This window comes from Ranitomeya imitator, chromosome 3 (genome assembly GCF_032444005.1).
Source record: "Ranitomeya imitator isolate aRanImi1 chromosome 3, aRanImi1.pri, whole genome shotgun sequence".
NCBI classification, from domain to species: domain Eukaryota; kingdom Metazoa; phylum Chordata; class Amphibia; order Anura; family Dendrobatidae; genus Ranitomeya; species Ranitomeya imitator.
Genome location: NC_091284.1, coordinates 408,562,926 through 408,585,817, shown reverse-complemented (window position 1 = coordinate 408,585,817; position 22,892 = coordinate 408,562,926). Strand labels below are relative to the sequence as shown.

Below are 22,892 nucleotides of genomic sequence, written 5' to 3'. Positions count from 1 at the left end.
GGGCTACTTTTGGCTGCGGTGGGGGACTATTTATGGCTGCGGTGGTGGGCTATTTATGGCTGTGGTGGGTGGCCATTTTTGGCTGGGGTGGGGGGGCTACATTTGGCTGTGGTTGGTGGCTATTTTTGGCTGCGGTGGGGGGGGCTACATTTGGCTGTGGTGGGGGGCTACATTTGGCTGTGGTTGGTGGCTATTTTTGGCTGCGGTGGGGGGGGCTACATTTGGCTGTGGTGGGGGGCTACATTTGGCTGTGGTTGGTGGCTATTTTTGGCTGCGGTGGGGGGGCTACATTTGGCTGTGGTGGGGGGCTATTTTTGGCTGCGGTGGGGGGCTACATTTGGCTGAGGTGGCGGGGGCACTTTCTGGCTCTTTCTACTCCTACTATGCCGGACTCCCTGTAATAACGCATCCTGAGACTTCTGGTTAGGGTAGGTTACCGGAAGCCGACCAGCGCCGGCACGTTGAACGTCTTCACTCCCATGTCAACAAACAAAATGGCCGCCGACGGTAGGCGGTGCTAGCTAGCTGAGGGGCGGGACATTTCGCAGATACAATGGGCGTTCCCTACGCCGGTCTCCCTGGTGATGACGTCGTTCTACCGACGCCGAATCACGTGACGAGAGAGTGAGTGTGCGAGTGTTGCCTACGCGCGGCAAAGGCGAGAGAAGATGGCGGACGGGAAGGGAGAGTCCCGAGCGGGGCTTAGCAATGGGGGGATGCTTCCCCCTGCTGCCGCCTCCCTGCAGCCTGGCCGCCTGGAGGAGACGCTGCAGGAGCTGGAGGACCGGCTGAGGGAGGAGGAGGTGTCGGTGCTTTCCTCCGCTGTGTACTGCAGGCGCCTGTACGAGGTGAGTGGCGGGGAAGTAAGGCCCGTTCTCCGGACCGGAGGCCGCTCGGTATGGCCAGTGTGCCCCGCTGAGTGCTAACATTTTGGCTGCTGACAGTGAGTGATGGGGGCGGGATCTGGGGGAGGGTTGTTGTCAGCCCAGACCTCTCCTCAATTCATTCTGCCCCTGTCACAGCAGAGCGGGTCACCGGGGAGCAATGGCGGCCAGCTGCACCCACAATCCATAGCGCTGCTGCTGCCAGGGGCCCTGCTGCTTGGCACCGAGCCTCCATATCCTGCCGCCATGTGGACCCTCTGATCGTGTCCTGGTGCCAGCACAGCCTGGCAGTGCCCAGGGGAGAGGGCTGGAGATGTTAGGTGCCAGCTGCGGTGTCTACCAGGGCACCTGCTGGTGACCCCGAGGAGCTATGGTGGCCAGCGATTATAGGTCCCACATGGCACAGTAGTCCCATGCCAGCGGTGTCGCTCCCGGTAGTGACCGTATAGGAGCATGTTGGATGAATGGAGATGTGAGCCAGACCAGTTCTTTTCCAGAATGCCCCCACTCTCTGCAGAAAGCCGTGTTTGGGTTCTTGCCCCCCATCATTAATCCAGAGCATGGGATCCTGTTTTCAGAAGCTATTGGGCGTGAATGAAAATGTTCGCTCGTCTTGATGAGCTGTTTGTGAGTTCCCAAGGACTGTCCAGGAGACAGAACTCGTATCTACACTTCACGGTGCCTTATTTATTAAAGGGAGCCTGTTATATCTAGCAATGCTATATTTCTGCAGACAAATGGCGGTTAAACCCGGTATAGTCTGTGTACAGGAGCAGTGATTGCAGGGAGAAAGTGACGTTCTATTCTCCCTGTAGCCGCTCACTTCCAGACATGCAGGGAGTGGGTACAGCCACTAGTCACTCCTGGCACACAGACCCACAGCTGCTCTGCACTATCTGCAGGGAAAAATGATGGTGCACTCGCTGTCCGGTGAGCGCTGACTGTAACAGCCATCTATACGGCCCCATTACTAGAGCCAAGCAGCTGCAGGGGGAATATATCATCATTTTCTCCTTGTAGCTGCTGCCCCATTATACCAGGTACACATGGCTTATGTTACCTGCATATCCCCTCTACATCTGCAGATAAATGGCGTTTCTGGAGGTGATGTTCTCTTTAGAGATTTATTCCCAGAATTGAACTTTATCTGCTATCCATGGCGGATTCTATATTAATCGCTGGACTTCCAATAACTAGACGTTCAGCGATCTGGAGTGCCTGTCTGAAATGGAGCGAAAGTTTTTCCCTTCCATTTATTGTCTATGACCTGCCAGAGAAAGCGGAATACTCTCGTCTGTTCACAGCGACCCCATACATTGAAAGAAATGGAGGTAGAGCATGCACACTCCGCTGTGTTCGAGACGGGGCTCTGCTGGTCGCTGTGGCTGGTCTGCCTCCCAGTGTCCAGTAACTTATGCTCCACACTGTGAATGGGGGACCACTCAACCTCTGGAATGCCGTTCAGTTCTCCAGAAGTTTGGGTTTAGCGGTGCACGTGGCAGCTTCCGATCCCAGGGTCGGTATGAGCGCAGGACCTGTGATGACGCCGCGGTCACACACATATATATATATATCTCCGACAGCTCTCCTAACCCTCAACATTGGATCAGAATAGGACGTGCTCTGAGTTTTTTCCCTCAGTTCTGTGATTATAACAAACTAGCTGAAGAGCCCGGCGTTGCCCGGGCATGGTAACTAACTGTGGTTAGTTATAACGATTATATTGCACATAAAGCACAGCTTTTCTCCTTTATAGTCGCCTCCTCCAGCAGCACCTCACACTCCTCTTCCTTATACAATTGGAAATACTTGATCCTGAGAGAAACTGCAGTAATTGCAGTAAATCGTATCGTATACACGTCTGCCTATGAGGATGTGATTTCCCCCACCAACTCTTGTCATGATCCTGTAGGCATGGAAGTCCATGGCCGACACTTTTCCCTCAAGGGTTGCCTGTTGCAGGATTTGTCTGAGGTATTTCAAAGTGATAGCCATCCTGTCCCTGCCAAAAGATGATTGGATATTGCAGACCATCATAGGACCTGTGAGTTTCTGCTACTCGTTGCAAACCATTGTTCCTTTTCTGAAGCACAATGTCACGGCTGTGAAACTCATTACCCACAATCAAAATAGCTACTTCATCAAATGTGGGGGCTGATGTTCACCTTGTGGTGTTTTGTCAGCTCTGATTACAACTTTGTAATCATCACTTGGCATACATTCAAGTGCAGTCACGAAAAGTTAAACATATGGATTGTTTAAAGGGAACCTGTCACCCCCAAAATGGAAGGTGAGCTAAGCTCACCGTCATCAGGGGCTTATCTACAGCATTCTGGAATACTGTAGCTAAGCCCCCGATGTAACCTGAAAGATGAGAAAAAGAGGTTAGATTATACTCACCCAGGGGCGTTCCCCCGCTGCGGCTCTGATCCGATGGGCGTCACAGTCCGGGGCTTTCCATCTTCTTATGATGACGTCCTCTTGTTGTCTTCACGCTGTGGCTCCGGTGCAAAGTACTGCAGTGCGCAAGCGCCGGGAAGGGTCAAAGACACCCGGCCCTCAACAGGGCAAAGTACGTCTGCACCAGAGCCACAGCGTGAAGACAAGAAGAGGACGTCATCATAAGAAGATGGAAGGCCCGGGACCTGACCGCGACGCCAATTGGATCAGAACCGCAGCGGGACCGCCCCTGGGTGAGTATAATCTAACTTGTTTTTCTCATCTTTTAGGATACATCAGGGGCTTATCTATAGTATTCCAGAATGTTGTAGATAAGCCCATGATGCTGGTGGGCTTAGCTCACCTTCGATTTTGGGTGTGATCGGTTCCCTGTGAAGGAACTGCTGCAAGTTGGTGACAATATCAAGGCGAGTGTTTGGAATTAAAGAGCATCTCTGCTGAGCCTCTACTTCTACATTTCCCATGAAGTAGAGTTGAAGAAATTGAGGATCTTTTCCTTGTAATGGAAGCAGTGAGCCAATTGAGTGGTATATCTGTCCTTGAACGTTGCCATAAATCCAGGTGAAAAAACTCTTATGCACCAAATGATGTAATTTGGAAGCAGGAGTTGCACTGTGTGTATATATGTATGTATATATGTATGTGTGTGTATACATACACACACACACACACACCCATATATATCTCTATCTATCTAGAAGAGAAAAAATGGCGTATGGGTGGCACTGCCCCAAACAAATCCATAATCTTCAGGAAGACCAGTATGATAAAGCTATATCTAATCAGCAATAGCCATACCAAAAAAGATATCGGGTGCAAAACCATAAAATAGCATATGTGTTCCAAGCAGCAGAAGAAAAAAAGCAGGATGCACTCACCAATCTTCAAAATAGCAAATTTTATTGAGTCTTCACAAATAAAACTTCATGGCCGGGAGAGGAGGAAAGGAGCTCGTGCGAGCAGGGGAGACAGCAGCCACGTACTATATAACACGGCCCACGCAGTATATAGCAGCCACACAGTATGTAACACAGGTGACGTAGTATGTAACACAGGCGACGTAGTATATAACACAGGCGACGCAGTATATAACACCGGCCGCGTAATATATAGCACAGCCCACGCAATATATAGCAGCCATGTACTATAGAACACTGCCCTCGCAGTATATAGCAGCCACGTAGTATATAACACTGCCCACACAATATATAACAGTGGCCACGTAATATATCGTACAACCCACGGAGTATATAACACTGCCTATGTAGTATATAGCAGCCACGCGGTATCTAACACAGCCCACGCAGTATTTAGCAGTGTGGGCACCATATCCCTGTTAAAATAAAAAAATAGTTATATACTCACCCCCTAGGATCCACCGAAGCTCCGGTGATACGCGCGCGGCTGCTGCCATCTTCCGTTCCCAGGATGCATTGCGAAATTACCCAGATGACTTAGCGGTCTCGCAAGATCGCTAAGTCTTCTGGGTTATTTCGCAATGCTTTGCCGGGAACGAAAGATGGCGGCTGGCGCAAGCGGCTCGGCGGACTACGGAGGATGAGAATAGCAGGTTTTTTGTGTTTTTTTTTAATTATTTTTAACATTCCATTTTTTTACTATTGATGCTGCATAGGCAGCGTCAATAGTGAAAAGTTGGGGGGACACAGGGTTAATAGCAGCGGTTACGGAGTGCGTTACCCGCAGCATAACGTGGTCTGTTACCGCCGGCATTAATCCTGTGTGAGTGGTGACCGGAGGGGAGTATGCGGGCGCCGGGCACTGACTGCTGGGAGTAAGGAGCGGCCATTTTTCCGCCGTAATGTACCCGTCGCTGATTGGTCGTGGCTGTTTTGCTGCGACCAATCAGCGACTTGGATTTCCATGACAGACAGAGGCCGCGACAAATGAATATCCATGATAGAAAGAAGGACAGACAGAAAGACGGAAGTGACCCTTAGACAATTATATAGTAGATGTAGATAGATATATATAGATATATATAGATAGAGAGAGAGATCTGTTAATGGATTTGGGAGACTCTATGGTCCGAGTGCTGTCTGACTAAAAAAAAAAAAAGTGACCACAATTTGACATTACGAACAGTGAATATGACCTTACTGTAGCGGCAACTTATTCTGCTGCACGGTTACTGACGAGGTCCATGTCCAGCCAGGCACTCAGAAGTTCCATGGACGTCTGACGGGACGATGGCTCCATGTTTATATAGCTTGCTGCGTTCTGTCTTGCCTTAATTAGGACAGAGCTGTAATCTGTGACCATGGTTTATGTATCCTGTGTACCGGAGTCTGATACCCGCCTCCTGTCTCATGGGCCCAGATTGCTGCTTTTTTTCCTCTGCAGCTCTGCTGCCTCAGATGAGGTGTACGTTTAACCCCTTCCTGACATGTGACGTCCATGTACACCAGGTGTGGGTGTATGTTCCTCTGTGTTGTACAGGTGCCACAGCAATGATGGGATATGACTCCAATTGCTGCCCTTTAACCACTGGAATGGACATTGGCATTGAAGTGGCATGATGTGATCAGGGGTTTCCATGGCAGCCAGTGGCCTACTGAAGGCCAATTTTGCCACAATCTTTGCACGTCAATGATTTGCAAAATAAATGCTTGATTTTGCCTTTCTATAAAAGTTCGACTTATTAAAATATAACATTACTTAACCCAGAAGTCAGAAATGGAGCTTACTTTTTTTTATTATACCATATTGGAGTACATATATGTTGATTTTTTTTTTTTTTAATCAGATAACGATTGAAAAGAGGAGAGAAGAATAAAAATGTGATCCCGAAAGGATGTGAAGAACCAGTAATGGCCTTTTCATCTATCAGTCAGTGGCGGCTGTTTGCACTTGCCACAAAGTATCCAGCTCCGCTTCCATAGCAGTGTTCTGGATACAACGTTGCTCGTCTGTACAGTGCAGCAATTATGCTACATAATCGTTCATGCACCATAAATTGTCCCCAAGGCCCCCTCCACATGTCCGTGTTTCTGGTATCTGTTGTGTCCGTTTGCTCATGTGCACGCCCATTAAAATCTATGGGGCAGCGCATATGTCCATGTTTTCACCTGGGCCATGTGTCCTTGTGACATCCATCTGACGTACCGGAAGTTAGTTTACTTGCATTTTTTTAAATGGCCATTTTTGTCTTTTCAGTAGGCCTGGTTTCTAAATAAACTTCTGTTTTGATACTTCGTTGTATTTGGCCGAACCTTGTTGGTACAGTCATGTGCTTATTACATGCGGAAATGCATTGAAACCGCTTGTGTGTATTTTACCTGGAGAATTTCTGCAATTCTTCGGGGAAAATCTGAATAGAAGACTCTTTGCTAAAGAAATTGACATTTTGCGTATTTAAAAAAACAACAACAATGGACATGATATTTCTGTAAATCCCAAACTTTTTCCTGGAACTGTTAGACGTCGCATATTTAGTGCGGCGAAAATGCACTGCATCAAAAACTCATCATGGGAACACAACCTTAAATATCTTGCGCTGTGCTAACAACCCCCATGCATCGCAGATTGCCAGCAAGCTGTGTATTCTCATCCTGCAGTTCTGTGTTCTCTGCCACTGTCTGTAGCAGTGGTCAAGGCCGCAGTGCTGTACTATCAGGATGTACATGTGGGGGCACAAAGCTCTGGATCAGTCTGTACGATTCCATAAATCTGCATGCCGTGCCAGGGTGGCACCTCTTTATTGCTGAGCTATGGTCGCTGAGCCAGATATGTTCCAGCAGGAGGAGGACTTTTTCCTCCGCAGCTAAGAGAAGTTGCCTGTTTGAGCTTGAGCTCCGAATCTCTTGGTGTACTTTGTTCAGGCTAAGCTATTATCACCACATCATTGATAATATCACCGATGCTTACATAGGGTGACAGCGGACTAATGATGTTAGGCCAAGAACACTACAAAAGATCTGCAGACCACATACTGTATGGTGCTTTTTTTTTATAGAGTTCTACTGGAAATATCTTATTTTTTTTTAACAGATCTGTCACTAGATCTTGCCGTTCAAACTGCATGCATTATTAAATAGCCCTTATACCTAATGAGGCCTGTGTACTTCGCAAATCTGTGCCTTTCTTTACGTATGATCTTATACAGGCTTTCCTCTCTATGAAATGTTACATTTTACGAGTCCAGCTTGTAAACTTGAATTCTGGTTTATTATCTATGTAAACATGAATGCTCTTTTAAGAAGGATGTATCGATATTTTAGGTGTATATTTTTGACATGCGTATTATTCTTTGTACAAATTCTGATGTTGTAAGGCATATTCTATTATGGGTGAAAAGTAAACTTTATGCAATTCCAGCAAATAGTACAAGTGCTTGCGATACCGAATCTTTATCACTTGTATTTTGTTGTACTTGAGACACATTTACAGAAAGTGTTCTTTTTTTTCTCTTATTTAAAGTATAGCTTGTATTAGAAATGTTCTGGAATACATAGACATTCCAATTGTGCATATGAGTAGAAGATAATAGGTTCTGCCCGGGAAGCAGCACTCAATCCTAATATGTAGGTGGTCCTTTAGTGGCCCAAGTCTGCTGAAACCGCCAATGGGGTTCGTCTGATAGTCTGTGTATGGGGGTCCCTTGACAGATATCAGGTGACATGAGTATCTCGTGGATTTTTGTACTTGGCAGGATAAGCCACTGGCACAGGAATTTGGCAGTGACTGTCATAGAGAGCTCAGTAGTAGTGTTCCTGTGTATGGAGAAGTCATAGAGATGGCTGTCATTTGAACCATCATTCGGCTGACAGCGATCTAATGTGTATATGATCCCCTTGCACCTATTTTTAACTGTATTACATGTATACAATGCATTGGCATTCCTTTTTATAATTATGGTATCTATTGTCGAAGTCTTTAAAAGAGTTTGCTATTAAGGTATACTGTATAATGGGCTTTACTTTTACATTCACTAGTGGCTAAAATTATGGATACTCTTCAAATTTTTGTCATTTTTAAAAAATAGTTTTTAGCATGCAATCATACAATGTTTTTATAAGAAATAATGCCACAAGTAATCTAAGGTAGATTAAAACACGTCTACAGAGAAAAAAGGTTACCATAATACAAAATATTTCATTACTTCTATAAGAACAGCGAAATGGCCAAATCAAAATATCACGTCCTAATAATTTAAAGGGAGCCTGTCACCCCCAAAATCGAAGTTGAGCTAAGCCCACCAGCATCAGGGGCTTATCTACAGCATTCTGTTATGCTGAAGATAAGCCCCCGATGTAACCTGAAAGATGAGAAAAAGAGGTTAAATTATACTCACCCAGAGGCGGTCCCTGTCCGATGGGTGTCGCGCTCCGACGCATGCCTACTGATTTGCCCTGTTGAGGGCAGAGCAAAGTACTGCAGTGCGCAGGCGCTGGACCTCTGACCTTTCCCGGCTCCTGCACACTGCAGTACTTTGCTCTGCCCTTAACAGGGCAGACAATCTGCAGAATGCTGTAAATAAGCCCCTGATGTCGGTGGGCTTAGCTCCCCTTCGATTTTGGGGGTGACAGGTTCCCTTTAATTTCATGCTATCCCTTTGTGTTCTTTCTTTAGTAGCATGTAGGGTATCCTTTAGCATCGATAACAGCTTTGCATCTCTTTGGCATTGATTCAGCAAGACTTCTCAGGTTCTCTGTGGTTGTAACATGGTATCAGGAACTGATAACAGCTGCAATCAATGCCTGTTTGTTGCCCAGTCACTTAAGGTACCGTCTCACAGTGGCACTTTGGTCGCTACGACGGCACGATCCGTGACGCTCCAGCATCGCTCCAGCGTCGTAAACTGCTGTCACACTTCGCAATGCACGACGCTGGAGCGATAATTTCACGACGTATTTGCGATGTAAAAGCCGTTGGTTACTATGCGCACATCGTATACAATATCGTGCACACCTTTGTTACACCATGCGATCATGCCGCCACAGCGGGACACCAAGCGACGAAAGAAAGTTTCAAACGATCTGCTACGACGTACGATTCTCAGCGGGGTCCCTGATCGCAGGAGCTTGTCAGACACAGCGAGATCGTAAGTATATCGCTGGAACGTCACGAATCGTGCCGTCGTAGCGATCAAAATGCCACTGTGTGACGGTACCCTTACTAGAAACCAATTGCTTTAATCTTGACCACAGATTTTCGATAGGGTTCAGATCAGGACTGTTTCCTGGCCATGAAAGCACAGTAATTTGTTTGCTTTCAAACCGTTTTAGACATTGCCTTGCAGTGTAACATGGTGCTCCATCCTGTTGTACAATAATTTTGGTCTGTTCTTTGCCAATGTCACAAATTGATGGGATGAGCTTTGGTTCAAGGACATCATGAATATCTTTCAAGGCATTTACAGTTCCCTCAAGGACCTGTATTCTCCCAATTCCATGCCAGGACATACAGTCCCATATCATAATACTCTCAGGATGTTTCATTGTAGCGGTCATACACTCTGGAAGACGGGCTTCCTTTGGCCTTCTCTGAACATACTGCCCTCCGTCACTGCCAAAAATAGATATTCTCGTTTCATTGCTCCAGATTACTTTCTACCAATCTTCGGTTGTCCAAATAAGATGTTCTTTGGCCCAGGAAATTCTTACTTCTCTGTTTAAGATTTAGGAATAGCTTTTTCCTTGGTGTTCTTGCTTTCAGACCGGCATCAAGTAATCGGCGATGTACTGTTCTGTCCGACACCGAAACTCCTCCATCGTGCAAGAACTGGTTGAGTTCCTTGGCTGATGCTCCTCCGTTTGCAAGGCTCCCCTAACAATTCTTCTGTCTCTTTTTGGAGTTGTTACCTTTTTCCTTCCTCTTCCACTTTTTTTAGTTTTGCTGCAACTATCAGCAACATGTGAATACAGCTTTCGCACTCCAGAAGCAGTGACTCCACCACCCTTCTTCCTAGCAGTTTCTCTGAAACTGTATCCCTCCTTCCTCAAAACAATAGCCGTAGCTTTTTTTTGGAGACCAATCAGACCTTTTTGTGGCTGGCATGATTAAAATTTAAAAAAAATCATTCAGGATTGTTTGAGCTCAAAATAGACATTTATAATTATTCAGTTAAAAAATAAATGTAAACAATTGATAAAATACATGAAGTAAAAATTCTTTGTAAAGAAATTAAAGCCTGTAGGCCCTATACTGAAAGGATCACGTGACTGTAGCTTTAAAGCACTATTTTTAATTTAATGCGGACATAACATAAGCATATATCTAAAAAATGTATTAATTTTCCTCACCGAGCACGAAGTCCAGTATTTCTTGTAAAATTATAAAAACTACCGACAAAATATCAAAAACAAGTCTCCCGATATCTTTAGTAACAGACTGTGTGTTTTGGCTATTAATATAATTACGTTATCAAGCAAGATCGCCGAAAGTTCCAGAAGCCTCAAACTTATTAAATACTTCAAGTGTATCCACAGTTTTGACCACTAGTGTACATGTGTCTTGTATGACTAGTCCAAGATGATGGTCCTCAGCAGCTTCTTCCTGACCTGCTCTCCAAGACTTGGCACGTCTCTCTGATCGGTATAGGTGAGCTGAGCTGTGAAAGTCCAATGGCGACCGGCCCCTTGGATTAGTCAAATATGGCGCAGGGTCCTTGGTTGTCTTTCTAAAGAATGGTATGTGTTCCCTGACTTGCTGCAACATTTCAGAGTAAAATACACACCACTGCAATAACACCGAGGGTATCCAATTCATGCTTCCCGTGGTTTTGATTTTTATTTAATCAATTCATGGGTAAAATCTGAATTCAATGGAGGCAGATCGTCGTATTACTAAGATGGGAGATGACAGTTGGTGCTTGTAAGTCTATGTAGAGTAGAGGGGGGAATGGCTGCACAAACACATTTTACTGCAAGTTCTCCTTTAAACAGCTCCTCTTTAACAAGTGCCTCTAATGAACGGCCCAAATGTCAAGTGACCACACGTGTACTCTAGAGCTGCCTGATTACCCATCACTGGCTCTTTCCCCACTTAGGTATTACTACAGTGTGCTGAAGATCATATGGCATCTGAAAATCTCAAACTTTACTCAGATGTGTACGGGACCGCTCTGAGAAGCTTTGCAAACGCACGCCCTTACCTGACCACGGAGTGTGAAGATGTTCTGCTACTTGTGGAAAGGCTTGCAATGTAAGTGACACATTGTATGGATTTCACCTTCTCCATGTGCCGGTCTGTAATTCCCATTCTCCGTTTCTGTTACCAGTGTAGAATGGTTGTTTGTTGCGTGTTGGCATATAACTAAACATGTATTTTATACCATCATATGTTTTTCTCTAGGAGTTGTTTTGAAGTGTTTCTTTCTATGAATCAAGATGACTTTTCATGTGATTTTGGGATGCGTTTTAAAAAGTCTGTTTTGGTAAGTGTAAACTGTTACTCTTGGTTTATTGTACCTTGCCACTAAAATAAACTTTCCTGGAACAATGAGGGACACTCAATAACGCTGGCTCGTCATCAGGATATTTCCCCTGGAAACACGATTCTGGGGTTTTAAAAATGGCAGACCTGACCATTATACGTCCACATTGTGTTCTCACTTGGCTGGAAGCCGAAGCTTCAGCTACATAAGTATACTTTAGGAAACATGCTACATATGCATCGTTCATAAGACCCAATTTTGCAAAAGCGCTTGAATAACTATCAACTCAGTGTTTAGATTTCCACCATGGGTTTTTACTCACTAGCCACAAAAGACGAGACCAAAATGATGTTTTGCAGATACAAAGCTGGTACTAAGAATAACCATCTTCTCATTATTTGTAGGATTCCCAGGGCATATTAATTGAATTTGGACATGATAATTTGCAGTTGCTGGTTGACAGCATCAAGCATGGAGGGGCATGGCAAAATCCAGTTCTTGTTAAAATCCTGTCTAGGCAGACTGTACAGGATGACGAAGGTGAGGATGCCGAGAAGGCTTTTACCTGTAGATCATAGTACAGGTATTTTTCTTCCCTTTTTGAATATTTCTGAGCATAAACAGTTCTATTTCTCACTGTATATATGTCTCATTGTTGGGATACCTCAGGGCTCAGTCCTTGGCCCCCTTCTCTTCTCCTTCTACACGGCCCCAATTGTATAGACCATCAGCAGATCTGGCTTTCAGTACCATCTTTATGCCTATGACACACAACTATACACGTCATCCCCTGACCTTACCCCCGCTCTACTACAGAACACCACTGACTGTCTGTCTGAAGTCTCCAACATCATGTCCCCTATCTATCTGAAACTCAACCTCTCTAGAACTGAACTTCTTCTGCACCCGCCATCTACTATCCTCCCTAAACCTGACGTTTCCCTCTCCGTGAGTGGCACCATAATAACACCCCGGCAGCAGGCGCACTGTCTGGGTGTTATGTTTGACACCAATCTTTCCTTCACATCCCATATGCAATCTTTTGCCCGCTCGTGCCGCTTACACCTAAAGAACATCTCTAGAATCCGCCCTTTTCTCACCATGGAAACAACAAAACCCCTCACTTGACCTGATCCACTCCCGCCTGTACTACTGTAACGCTCTATTAATTGGCGTCCCCCTCACTTAACTTTCCCCTCTCCAGTCTATCCTTAATGCAGCAGCCAGGGTCATCTACCTGGCTAATCGGTATTCAGACGTGTCCGTTCTTCGCCAGTCGTTACACTGGCTGCCCATTCATTACAGGATACAATTCAAAGTACTTGTTCTCACCCATAAAGCTCTCCACAGTGCGGTACCCCCTTACATCTCTTCCCTCATTTCTGTCTATCGGCCTAGCCTACCGCTGCGCTCTGCAAACGACTTTCGACTAACCTCTGCAGTAATCTGTACCTCCCACTCGACTTCAAGACTTCTCCCGTGCTGCGCCAATCCTCTGGAATGCTCTACCCCAAGATAGTAGGACCATTCACAATTTGCATAGTTTTAGGCTCGCCCTCAAAACATATTTGTTCAGAACGGCCTATCGCGTTCCCTAATAAGTAATTTTATGTGTAAGTGTGTGTGTAGCCCATTCACGATTTCCATCTACCCCCCACCCCCTGAAGATGGCTGGACCATTATTGTAAATACATCATTGTAAATACACATCTGTACTTTGTATCTCCCCCACCTCATTGTAGATTGTGAGCTCTCACGAGCAGGGTTGTCTTATTGTGTTAACATTGTTACTTATGACTGTTGTTTTGAAACTATTAAACTGTAAAGCGCTGCGGAATATGTTGGCGCTATACAAATAAAGATTATTATTATTATATATGTTCACCCATATAATGTCTGCCTACAGCAGTTTTCCCACATCCTTACTTTCCAGTCCTAACTCTGAAGGGGTTGGGCAGACTGGCCACAGGTCTTTTTACCGAAAGTCAGAAGCTACTGACTTCAGCTCAGGAGACCTATGGCAAGTCCGTGCAGTTGTCGGAGTACGGACTGCAGAACACGGATGTGGGAAACCAGTCTAAGTTTCAAGTTGTACTGATGATCACAAGAATTAAATGCTCTCAATATAAGGAGTGGGCATTTATTTTTTCCAGAATACATCATCAATGAAATATTTAAGTTGTATGTTGTTTTTTGTTTTTGTGCCTAAACATAAAGTTTTATATATTTATTCTTTTTTTCCATACCAGTTTCTAATTGGATATCTCAAGAAGGCCCCTGTTTTCTACAGATGCGCATTAAACATCTAATGAAGACAAACTGCATGGAGCAAGCAATGCTCCTGTCCAAAATTTCTTCTGAAACCGCAGAGACTTCAAGCAATTTCTTTTTCCGTCAGTCTTTTATCACTTGTCTATGTACAATGTTGCCAAATGAAGACGCTTTTAAAGAGGTATGCAGAATAGTTCACAAGGAAATTGACTTTAAAGGGAACCTGTCACCCCGTTTTTTGAGATTGAGCTATAAATACTGTTAAATAGGGCCTGCGCTGTGTGTTCCTATAGTGTATGTAGTGTACCCCGATTCCCCATGTATGCTGAGAAATAACTTACCAAAGTCGCCGTTTTCGCCTGTCAATCAGGCTGGTCAGGTCGGGAGGGCGTGGTGACATCGCTGGTTCTTCCTCAGCTTTACGTTGGTGGCGTAGTGGCGTAGTGGTGAACAAGCAGCGCGCGATCTGCGCTGTCATCCCTTTCGTCGGTGGGGGCGGCAATCTTCCTGGGGCCGCGCGTGCGCAGATCGAGTGCTCTGCTGCACGGGGCTTCAGGAAAATGGCCGCGGGATGCCGCGCGTGCGCATTAGAGATCGCGGCGGCCATTTTCCCAAAGCCGAGTTTGCATCTCGGCTTTGGGAAAATGGCCGCCGCGATCTCTAATGCGCATGCGCGGCATCCCGCGGCCATTTTCCTGAAGCCCCGTGCAGCAGAGCACTCGATCTGCGCACGCGCGGCCCCAGGAAGATGGCCGCCCCCACCGACGAAAGGGATGACAGCGCAGATCGCGCGCTGCTTGTTCACCACTACGCCACCAACGTAAAGCTGAGGAAGAACCAGCGATGTCACCACGCCCTCCCGACCTGACCAGCCTGATTGACAGGCGAAAACGGCGACTTTGGTAAGTTATTTCTCAGCATACATGGGGAATCGGGGTACACTACATACACTATAGGAACACACAGCGCAGGCCCTATTTAACAGTATTTATAGCTCAATCTCAAAAAACGGGGTGACAGGTTCCCTTTAAAGGGAACCTGTCACCCCTAAAATTGAAGTTGAGCTAAGGCCACCGGCATCAGGGGCTTATCTACAGCATTCTGTAATGCTATAGATAAGCCCCCGATGTAACCTGAAAGATGAGAAATAAAGGTTAGATTATACTCACCCAGGGGTGGTCCCGCTGCGGTCCGGTCCGATGGGCGTCGCGGTCTGGTCCGCGCCTCCCATCTTCTTACGATGACGTCCTCTTGTTGTCTTCACGCTCCGGCGCAGGCGTACTGTCTGTCCTGTTGAGGGCAGAGCAAAGTACTGCAGTGCGCAGGCGTCAGGAATGGTCATCGAGGCCCGGCGCCTGCGCACTGCAGTTCTTTGCTCTGCCCTCAACAGGACAGACAAAGTACGCCTGCGCCGCAATGTGAAGACCAGAAGAGGACGTCATCCTATGAAGATGTGAGGCCCCGGACCGTACCGCGATGCCCATCGGGTCGGACCGCCCCTGGGTGAGTATAATCTAACCTCTTTTTCTCATCTTTCAGGATACATCGGGGCTTATCTACAGTATTCCAGAATGCTGTAGATAAGCCCCTGATGCTGGTGGGCTTAGCTCAACTTCGATTATGGGGGTGACAGGTTCCCTTTAAAGGGTTTGTCCACTACTTGGACAACCCCTTTTTAGTGACTAGATTTCCTCCATGTAAAATAAGAAGTGTCTATATTTGGTTCCGGTACAAGAGCCATTTCAACAGTGCCCGATGCCTTATCTCCTGGAGCTTGCGTGATATTATGTAATGTGAACCCTGCAGCAACACAGCACTCACTTCATTCTCTCTCTTCCTTCAGACAAAATTGTAAGTCCGAAGTGAGAGCTGCAGATGTTCTGACTTACCTCGGATGTAATTTTCATCTCAAGGGAAGTGAAGCGGCTGTTGATTTGCTGCAGGGCTCACATTACATAAGGCATATTACATACATTGCTGGAACGGTGTCTACACCATATATTGGCATAGGCTGTCCTTATTTTACATAAGGGAAATGCATTGATCGAAAAAAAGGGGTTTGACCAAGTAGTAGTTTCAGATGGGAGAGTTTGCAACGCTTTTTTTTTTTGTTTGTTTCTGATCTCCTCTCAGCTGATTGCTTCCCTGCATATTCAACTGGGATGTGATCTGTGGTTAACAAAAAAATTGTAAAAGTCAAAAGGAGGAAAATTTTGTATAAAACCCAATTCGAAAAATGAATTTTAGCCCAAAGTGGACAACCCCTTAGATTTCAAATTTGCCGATCTACCTCAAATGTATCCTCTTCAGTGAAGCTTATTGTTTAGCTCTGTTCCATTTGGTTTTCTTTGTCTACTCTGTAAAGTTCTAGGTAGTTTGAAGGACACCCCAGGGCTTGTCAGTGGCTCCACTTTGTTTCATGCTTTTACACTGACACTCCATGTTTTCAAATTGTCTACGGTTAGTAACCCAAGCTCATCACAAAATGTGTGGAAATATGATTTAACAGACAAGAGATCCTGTCATTTTGCTTCCTCTTTTCATTTGCAGATCTCAAAAATGGATGAAAAGGACGTGTTGGATACAATATGTAATCTGGAATCCGAAGGACAAGTTAATACTGCATTTATTCTTTGCACCACATACCTTACACAGCAGCTACAAAATGAAGTAATGTCTTTCTCCTGGTGAGTGCTTGTTTACCACTTTCACAATTCGCGTCTTAACCACAATCTTTCCTGTGAAACACTTCAACTATCATCATTACAGATGCATATGTCAGGAGAAAATGTTAGTTTTAATCCTGTTTATATATTATGTTTAAAATGCGCCATAATCCCCTTCCCCAGGTCCACTGGCAAGTCTCCACAGCTGCTCCCGGTGTCTGGCATCACCTCGACAGCACAGCTGCAAATGGGTGAGCTCAGTGCCTCTGTCTACACTGGCAGATCTGCTGAGCTCACTGATTGGCTACCGCGCTGTCGACATGACGTCAGTGCCTGAGAAAAACCGAGCGCTCCATGTAGAGGTTACCAACAACAGAGGTAGAGGAAGGATTGTACTGCACTCGCCTCGTATAGTTGTGCTGATCAGGCACAGCGCTGCTTGTAGCTAAAAGACTGCAGTCCTAGCGCTACTGCACCTTCCACCTGCCCCAGTCGCCAAGCGCAGGAGCCATGATTCGGTGAGAGATGAGCGAAGTAAAAGGGCGGATGCCGTCAGGGCACTGCAAATCGGCCAATGCCAGACAATGACTGAAACCTGCAGCCGGGGAAGATGACTACAGGTCACGTGTGTGTGTTTTTTGCTTGTGTATTTTTTTTTTTAAATAACCACATTCACTAAATGCTAAAACTGATCTGCCATTATGACTCTTCGGGTCATTCCAAGTTCGTAGATACCAAACATGTATAGGCTCTTTTTTTAATTAGTAAAAAAAATTCCGAAACCTGTAGCGTCTTCATTTTTCGGGAACTGGGACTACGTGAGGGCATATTTTTGGCCCACCGAGCTGACGTTATTGATACATTTTACCTGATTCTGAATTTTTTTTTTTTTTAATTTTGTTGTTGCGTCGTTTACCGATGGGATGAATTCTTGGCACTCATAGCAGATTGGCATTGACAACCACAGGGGTCTCCTGCAGACCCTGGGTTGTCATGCAAACCCATCGGCGCCCCCCCCCCCCCCCCCAATCATGTGACACGGTCAGGATTACTGATGCGCCTCCAGCGTGGCCATGTTAAATGTCACCTTTGGAGATTGACAACAGCATTTAACATGTCAACTAAAATCAGCTTACATGTACCGGAAAGCATGCTGGCACAGTGCCAGAGCCCGCTTGGAGTGCAGGGACACAATCTATGATTGTGTGTGTGTGTGTGTGTACGTCATAGGTCGTGAAGGACTTTTCCATCTTGCAAAAGTTGATTTTAATCGATAGATCTTGGAATAATAAATCCACAATTGGATGTGTTTAAATATAATGTCCCTGTGCTGAGATAATCTTATAAATGTGCCCCTGCTGTGTACTGTGTAATGGCTGTGTCTGGCCGTACAGGGACATGGTCTGATCATATCACAGCTTCTGGGCAGGGGAGGAAGCAAAAGACATTAACATCTCTCACAATGTTTTATTTCAAAGAAAGAATCAGCTGTGATCCCATGCTGTCTGTATACTCTTTTGCTTCCTCCCCTGCCCAGGAGCTGTGATATGATCAGACCATGTCCCTGTACGGTCAGACACAGCCATTACACAGAATACAGCAGGGGTACATTTATAAGATTCTCAGCACAGGGACATTTTATTTAACACATCCAATTGTTGAACTTATTATAATTATTATTTCAAGATCTGTTTATTAAAATGAACTGTTTGCGGGGAAAAGCCCTTTTAAGACTTAATTACTGATGGAAAGCATTAGTACAGAAAGTAATATAACAGGCAGAGATGGTGACAGAAAACAACTGTTTAACCCCTTTCTGCCGTTGGATGTACTATCCCGTCGAGGTGACCTGGGACTTAATTCCCAGGGACAAGATTGGACATCATAGGCGATCCTACCGTGAGTGCAGCCGGGTGTCACCTGATTATTACAGCTGACATCCGGCACTATGTACCAGGAGCGGTCATCAAAAATGATCGCAGCGTTCCAGCGGCATAGGGAATCATCGCGCAGGTAGGGGGCTCCCTGTGTGCTTCCCTGAGACCCTCGGAACAACTCGATGTGATCGCGTTGTTCCAAGCGTCTCCTCGGTCCTCCCTGCAGGTCACAGATCCAAGATGGTCGCGGGGGGCCTTCCGGGTCCTGCAGGGAGGTGGCTTGCAAGCGCCTGTTGGGAGCAGGCGCTGGCAAGCATGCAGCACTGCCTTTCAGATCGCTGATCTGACACAGTGCTATGTAAAGTGTCAGAACAGCGATCTGACAATATACCATGATGTCCCACCTTGGGACAAAGTAAAAAAATTATATATATTTACATTTACATGTGTTTAAAGAAAAAAAAATATCCTAAATAAATTAAAAAAATATATATTGTTCCAATAGATGCAGTACAGACCAAAAGTTTGGACGCACCTCATGTAAAGATTTTTCTGTTTTTTCATGACTATGAAAATTGTACATTCACACTGAAGGCATCAAAACTATGAATTAACACATGTGGAATTATATACTTAACAAAAAAGTGTGACACAACTGAAATTATGTCTTATATTCTAGGTTGTTCAAAGACATTCTCTTGATGACCTTCAAGAGATAGTCACCGGGAATGGTTTTCACTTCACAGGTGTGCCCTGTCAGGTTTAATAAGTGGGATTTCTTGCCTTATAAATTGTGTTGGGACCATCAGTTGTGTTGAGCAGAAGTCTGGTGGATTCACAGCTGATAGTCCTACTGAATAGACTGTTAGCTGCTTTTTTTCTTGCCATAATACAAAATTCTAAGTACAGAAAAACGAGTGGCCATCATTACTTTAAGAAATGAAAGTCAGTCCGAAAAATTGGGAAAACTTTGAAAGTGTCCCCAAGTGCAGTCGCAAAAACCATCAAGCGCTACAGAGAAACTGGCTCACATGAGGACCGCCCCAGGAAAGGAAGACCAAGAGCCACCTCTGCTTCTGAGGATAAGTTTATCCGAGTCACCAGCCTCAGAAATCGCAGGTTAACAGCAGCTCAGATTAGAGACCAGGTCAATGCCACACAGAGTTCTAGCAGCAGACACATCTCCACAACAACTGTTAACAGGAGACTTTGTGCAGCAGGCCTTCATGGTAAAATAGCTGCTAGTAAACCAGTGCTAAGGACAGGCAACAAGCAGAAGAGACTTGTTTGAGCTAAAGAACACAAGGAATGGACATTAGACCCATGGAAATCTGTGCTTTGGTCTGATGAGTCCAAATTTGAGATCTTTGGTTCCAACCACCGTGTCTTTGTGCGACACAGAAAAGGTGAACGGATGGACTCTATATGCCTGGTTCCCACCGTGAAGCATGGAGGAGGTGTGAGTGTGCTTTGCTGGTGACACTGTTGGGGATTTATTAAAAATTGAAGGCATACTGAACCAGCATGGCTACCACAGCATCTTGGAGCGGCATGCTATTCCATCCGGTTTGCGTTTAGTTGGACCATCATTTATTTTTCAACAGGACAATGACCCCAAACACACCTCCAGGCTGTGTAAGGGCTATTTGACCAAGAAGGAGAGTGATGGGGTGCTACGCCAGATGACCTGGCCTCCACACTCACCAGATCTGAACCCAATCGAGATGGTTTGGAGTGAGCTGGACCGCAGAGTGAAGGCAAAAGGGCCAATAAGAGCTAAGCATCTCTGGGAACTCCTTCAAGATTGTTGGAAGACCATTCCCGGTGACTACCTCTTGAAGCTCATCAAGAGATCAAGAGAATGCTAAGAGTGTGCAAAGCAGTCATCAAAGCAAAAGGTGGCTACTTTGAAGAAGCTAGAATATATGATATAATTTCAGTTGTTTCACACTTTTTTTTAAGTATGTAATTCCACATGTGTTAATTCATAGTTTCATGACATAGTCATGAAAATACAGGTAAATCTTTAAATGAGGTGTGTCCAAACTTTTGGTCTGTACTGTACATTTCTTTATGTAAATAAACAATAAAAGTACACATATTTAGTATCCCTGCGTCCGTACCGACCTGACCTATAAAACTGTCCCACTAGTTAACCTTCAGTGAACGCCGTAAAAAAGAGGCAAAAAACAACGCTTTATTATCATACCACCGAACAAAAAGTGGAATGACACGCTATCAAAAAGACGGATATAAATAAACATGGTACCGCCGAAAATGTAATCTTGTCCCGCAAAAAACGAGCCGCCATACAGCATCATCAGCAAAATAATAAAAAAAGTTATAGCCCTCAGAATAAAGCAATGCAAAAATAATTTTTTCTGTAAAAGTTTTTATCGTATAAAAGCACCAAAACATAAAAAAAAATGTAAATGAGACATCGCTGTAATCGTACTGACCTGAAGAATTAAACTGCTTTATCCATTTTACCAAACGCGGAACGGTATAAACGCGCCCCCCCCCCCCCCCCCCCAAAAGAAAAAAAAAAAAAATTAAAAAAATTCTCTGATATGGGGCATCCGGCGTACTCAGGACAAATCGCACAACAACTTTTGGGTCCAATTTCTCGAGATACCCTTGGGAAAATGCAAAATTGGGGGCTAAAGAATCATTTTTGTGGAAAAAAATGATTTTTTAATTTTCACGGCTCTACATTATAAACTTCTGTGAAGCACTTAGGGGTTCAAAGTGCTCACCACACATCTAGATAAGTTCCTTAGGGGGTCTACTTTCCAAAATGGGGTCAGTTTTGGGGGTTTCCACTGTTTAGGCACATCAGGGGCTCTCCAAACGCAGCATGGCGTCCCATCTCAATTCCATCCAATTCTGCGTTGAAAAAGTAAAACTGTGCTCCTTCCCTTCCGAGCTCTCCCATGCTCCCAAACAGAGGTTTACCCCAACATATGGGGTATTGGCGTACTCAGGACGAATTGTAGAACAACTTTTGGGGTCCAATTTTTCCTGTTACCCTTGGCAAAATAAAACAAATTGGATCTGAAGTAAATGTTTTGTGAAAAAAAAGTTAAATGTTAGTGTTTTTTTTTTTTTTTCTTTTTTTTATAAACATTCCAAACATTTGTGAAACACCTGAAAGGTTAATACACTTCTTGAATGTGGTTTTGAGCACCTTGAGGGGTGTAGTTTTAGAATGGTGTCACTTTTGGCTATTTTCTATCATATAGACCCCTCAAAGTGACTTCAAATGAGATGTGGTCCCTAAAAAAAAAAAAATGGTGTTGTAAAAATGAAAAATTGCTGGTCAGCTTTTAACCCTTATAACTTCCTAACCAAAAAAAAAAATGTTGGTTCCAAAATTGTGCTGATGTAATGTAGACATGTGGGAAATGTTACTTAAGTATTTTGTGTGACATATCTCTGTGATTTAAGGGCATAAAAATTCAAAGTTGGAAAATTGCAAAATTTTCGCCAAGTTTCCGTTTTTTTTTTTTTCACAAATAAACGCAAGTAATGCCAAGGAAATTTTACCACTATCGTGAAGTACAATGTCACGATAAAACAATGTCAGAATCACCGGGATCCGTTGAAGCGTCCAGAGTTATAACCTCATGAAGGGACAGTGGTCAGAATTGTAAAAATTGGCCCGGTCATTAACGTGCAAACCACCCTTGGGGCTTAAGGGGTTAAATGAAGTAGAAATTCATCATTCATTCCCCCTTGCCTTCACAATGAGACTTGATCAGAGCATGGCTTGAAAGTTCTGCTGTAGAACTGTGGTCAGAGGTTGTCTTTCTGCTTATGTCCATGTGACTCCTCTGAAGAGCTATATGCACGGTATATGTGCGGCTGCTCCATTTTAATGTTATGGTAGTTTTGGGAAGACATGAGGACTTCACTGAGAATTGGTGATGAGTGTGTTTGGGAAGAGCTCTTTAACCCCCAGAGCTTTTTTTTCGTTTTCGTTTTTCGCTTCCCTCCTACCCAGAGCAATAATTTTTTTATTTTTCTGTTAAGATGGCCATGTGAGGGCTTGTTGTTTTGCGGGACAAGTTGTACTTTTGAACGACACCATTGGTTTTACCATGTCGTGTACTAGAAAACGGTAAAAAAAATTCCAAGTGCGGTGAAATTGCAAAAAAAAGTGCAATCCCACACGTGTTTTGTTTGGCTTTTTTGCTAGGTTAACTAAATGCTAAAACTAACCTGCCATTGTGATTCTCCTGGTCATTACGGGTTCATAGACACCAAACATGTCTAGATTCTTTTTTATCTAAGTGGTGAAAAAAAAATCCAAACTTTGCTATAAAAAAAAAATTGTGCA

The 22,892-nt window shown here is 44.7% G+C and overlaps 1 protein-coding gene across 1 annotated transcript in view; it reads left to right on the top strand.

The window, feature by feature from the left end:
* Nucleotides 1–580: 580 nt before the first annotated feature.
* Nucleotides 581–22,892, top strand: part of RLF (RLF zinc finger) — a 31,304-nt gene continuing 8,992 nt past the window's right edge. The window contains exons 1-6 of the mRNA XM_069757122.1: nt 581–848; nt 11,353–11,507; nt 11,658–11,739; nt 12,144–12,279; nt 13,989–14,191; nt 16,561–16,697. Coding sequence (XP_069613223.1) covers nt 669–848; nt 11,353–11,507; nt 11,658–11,739; nt 12,144–12,279; nt 13,989–14,191; nt 16,561–16,697 — 893 coding nt within the window. The 5' untranslated portion in view covers nt 581–668. The remainder of the gene's footprint in view (nt 849–11,352; nt 11,508–11,657; nt 11,740–12,143; nt 12,280–13,988; nt 14,192–16,560; nt 16,698–22,892) is intronic.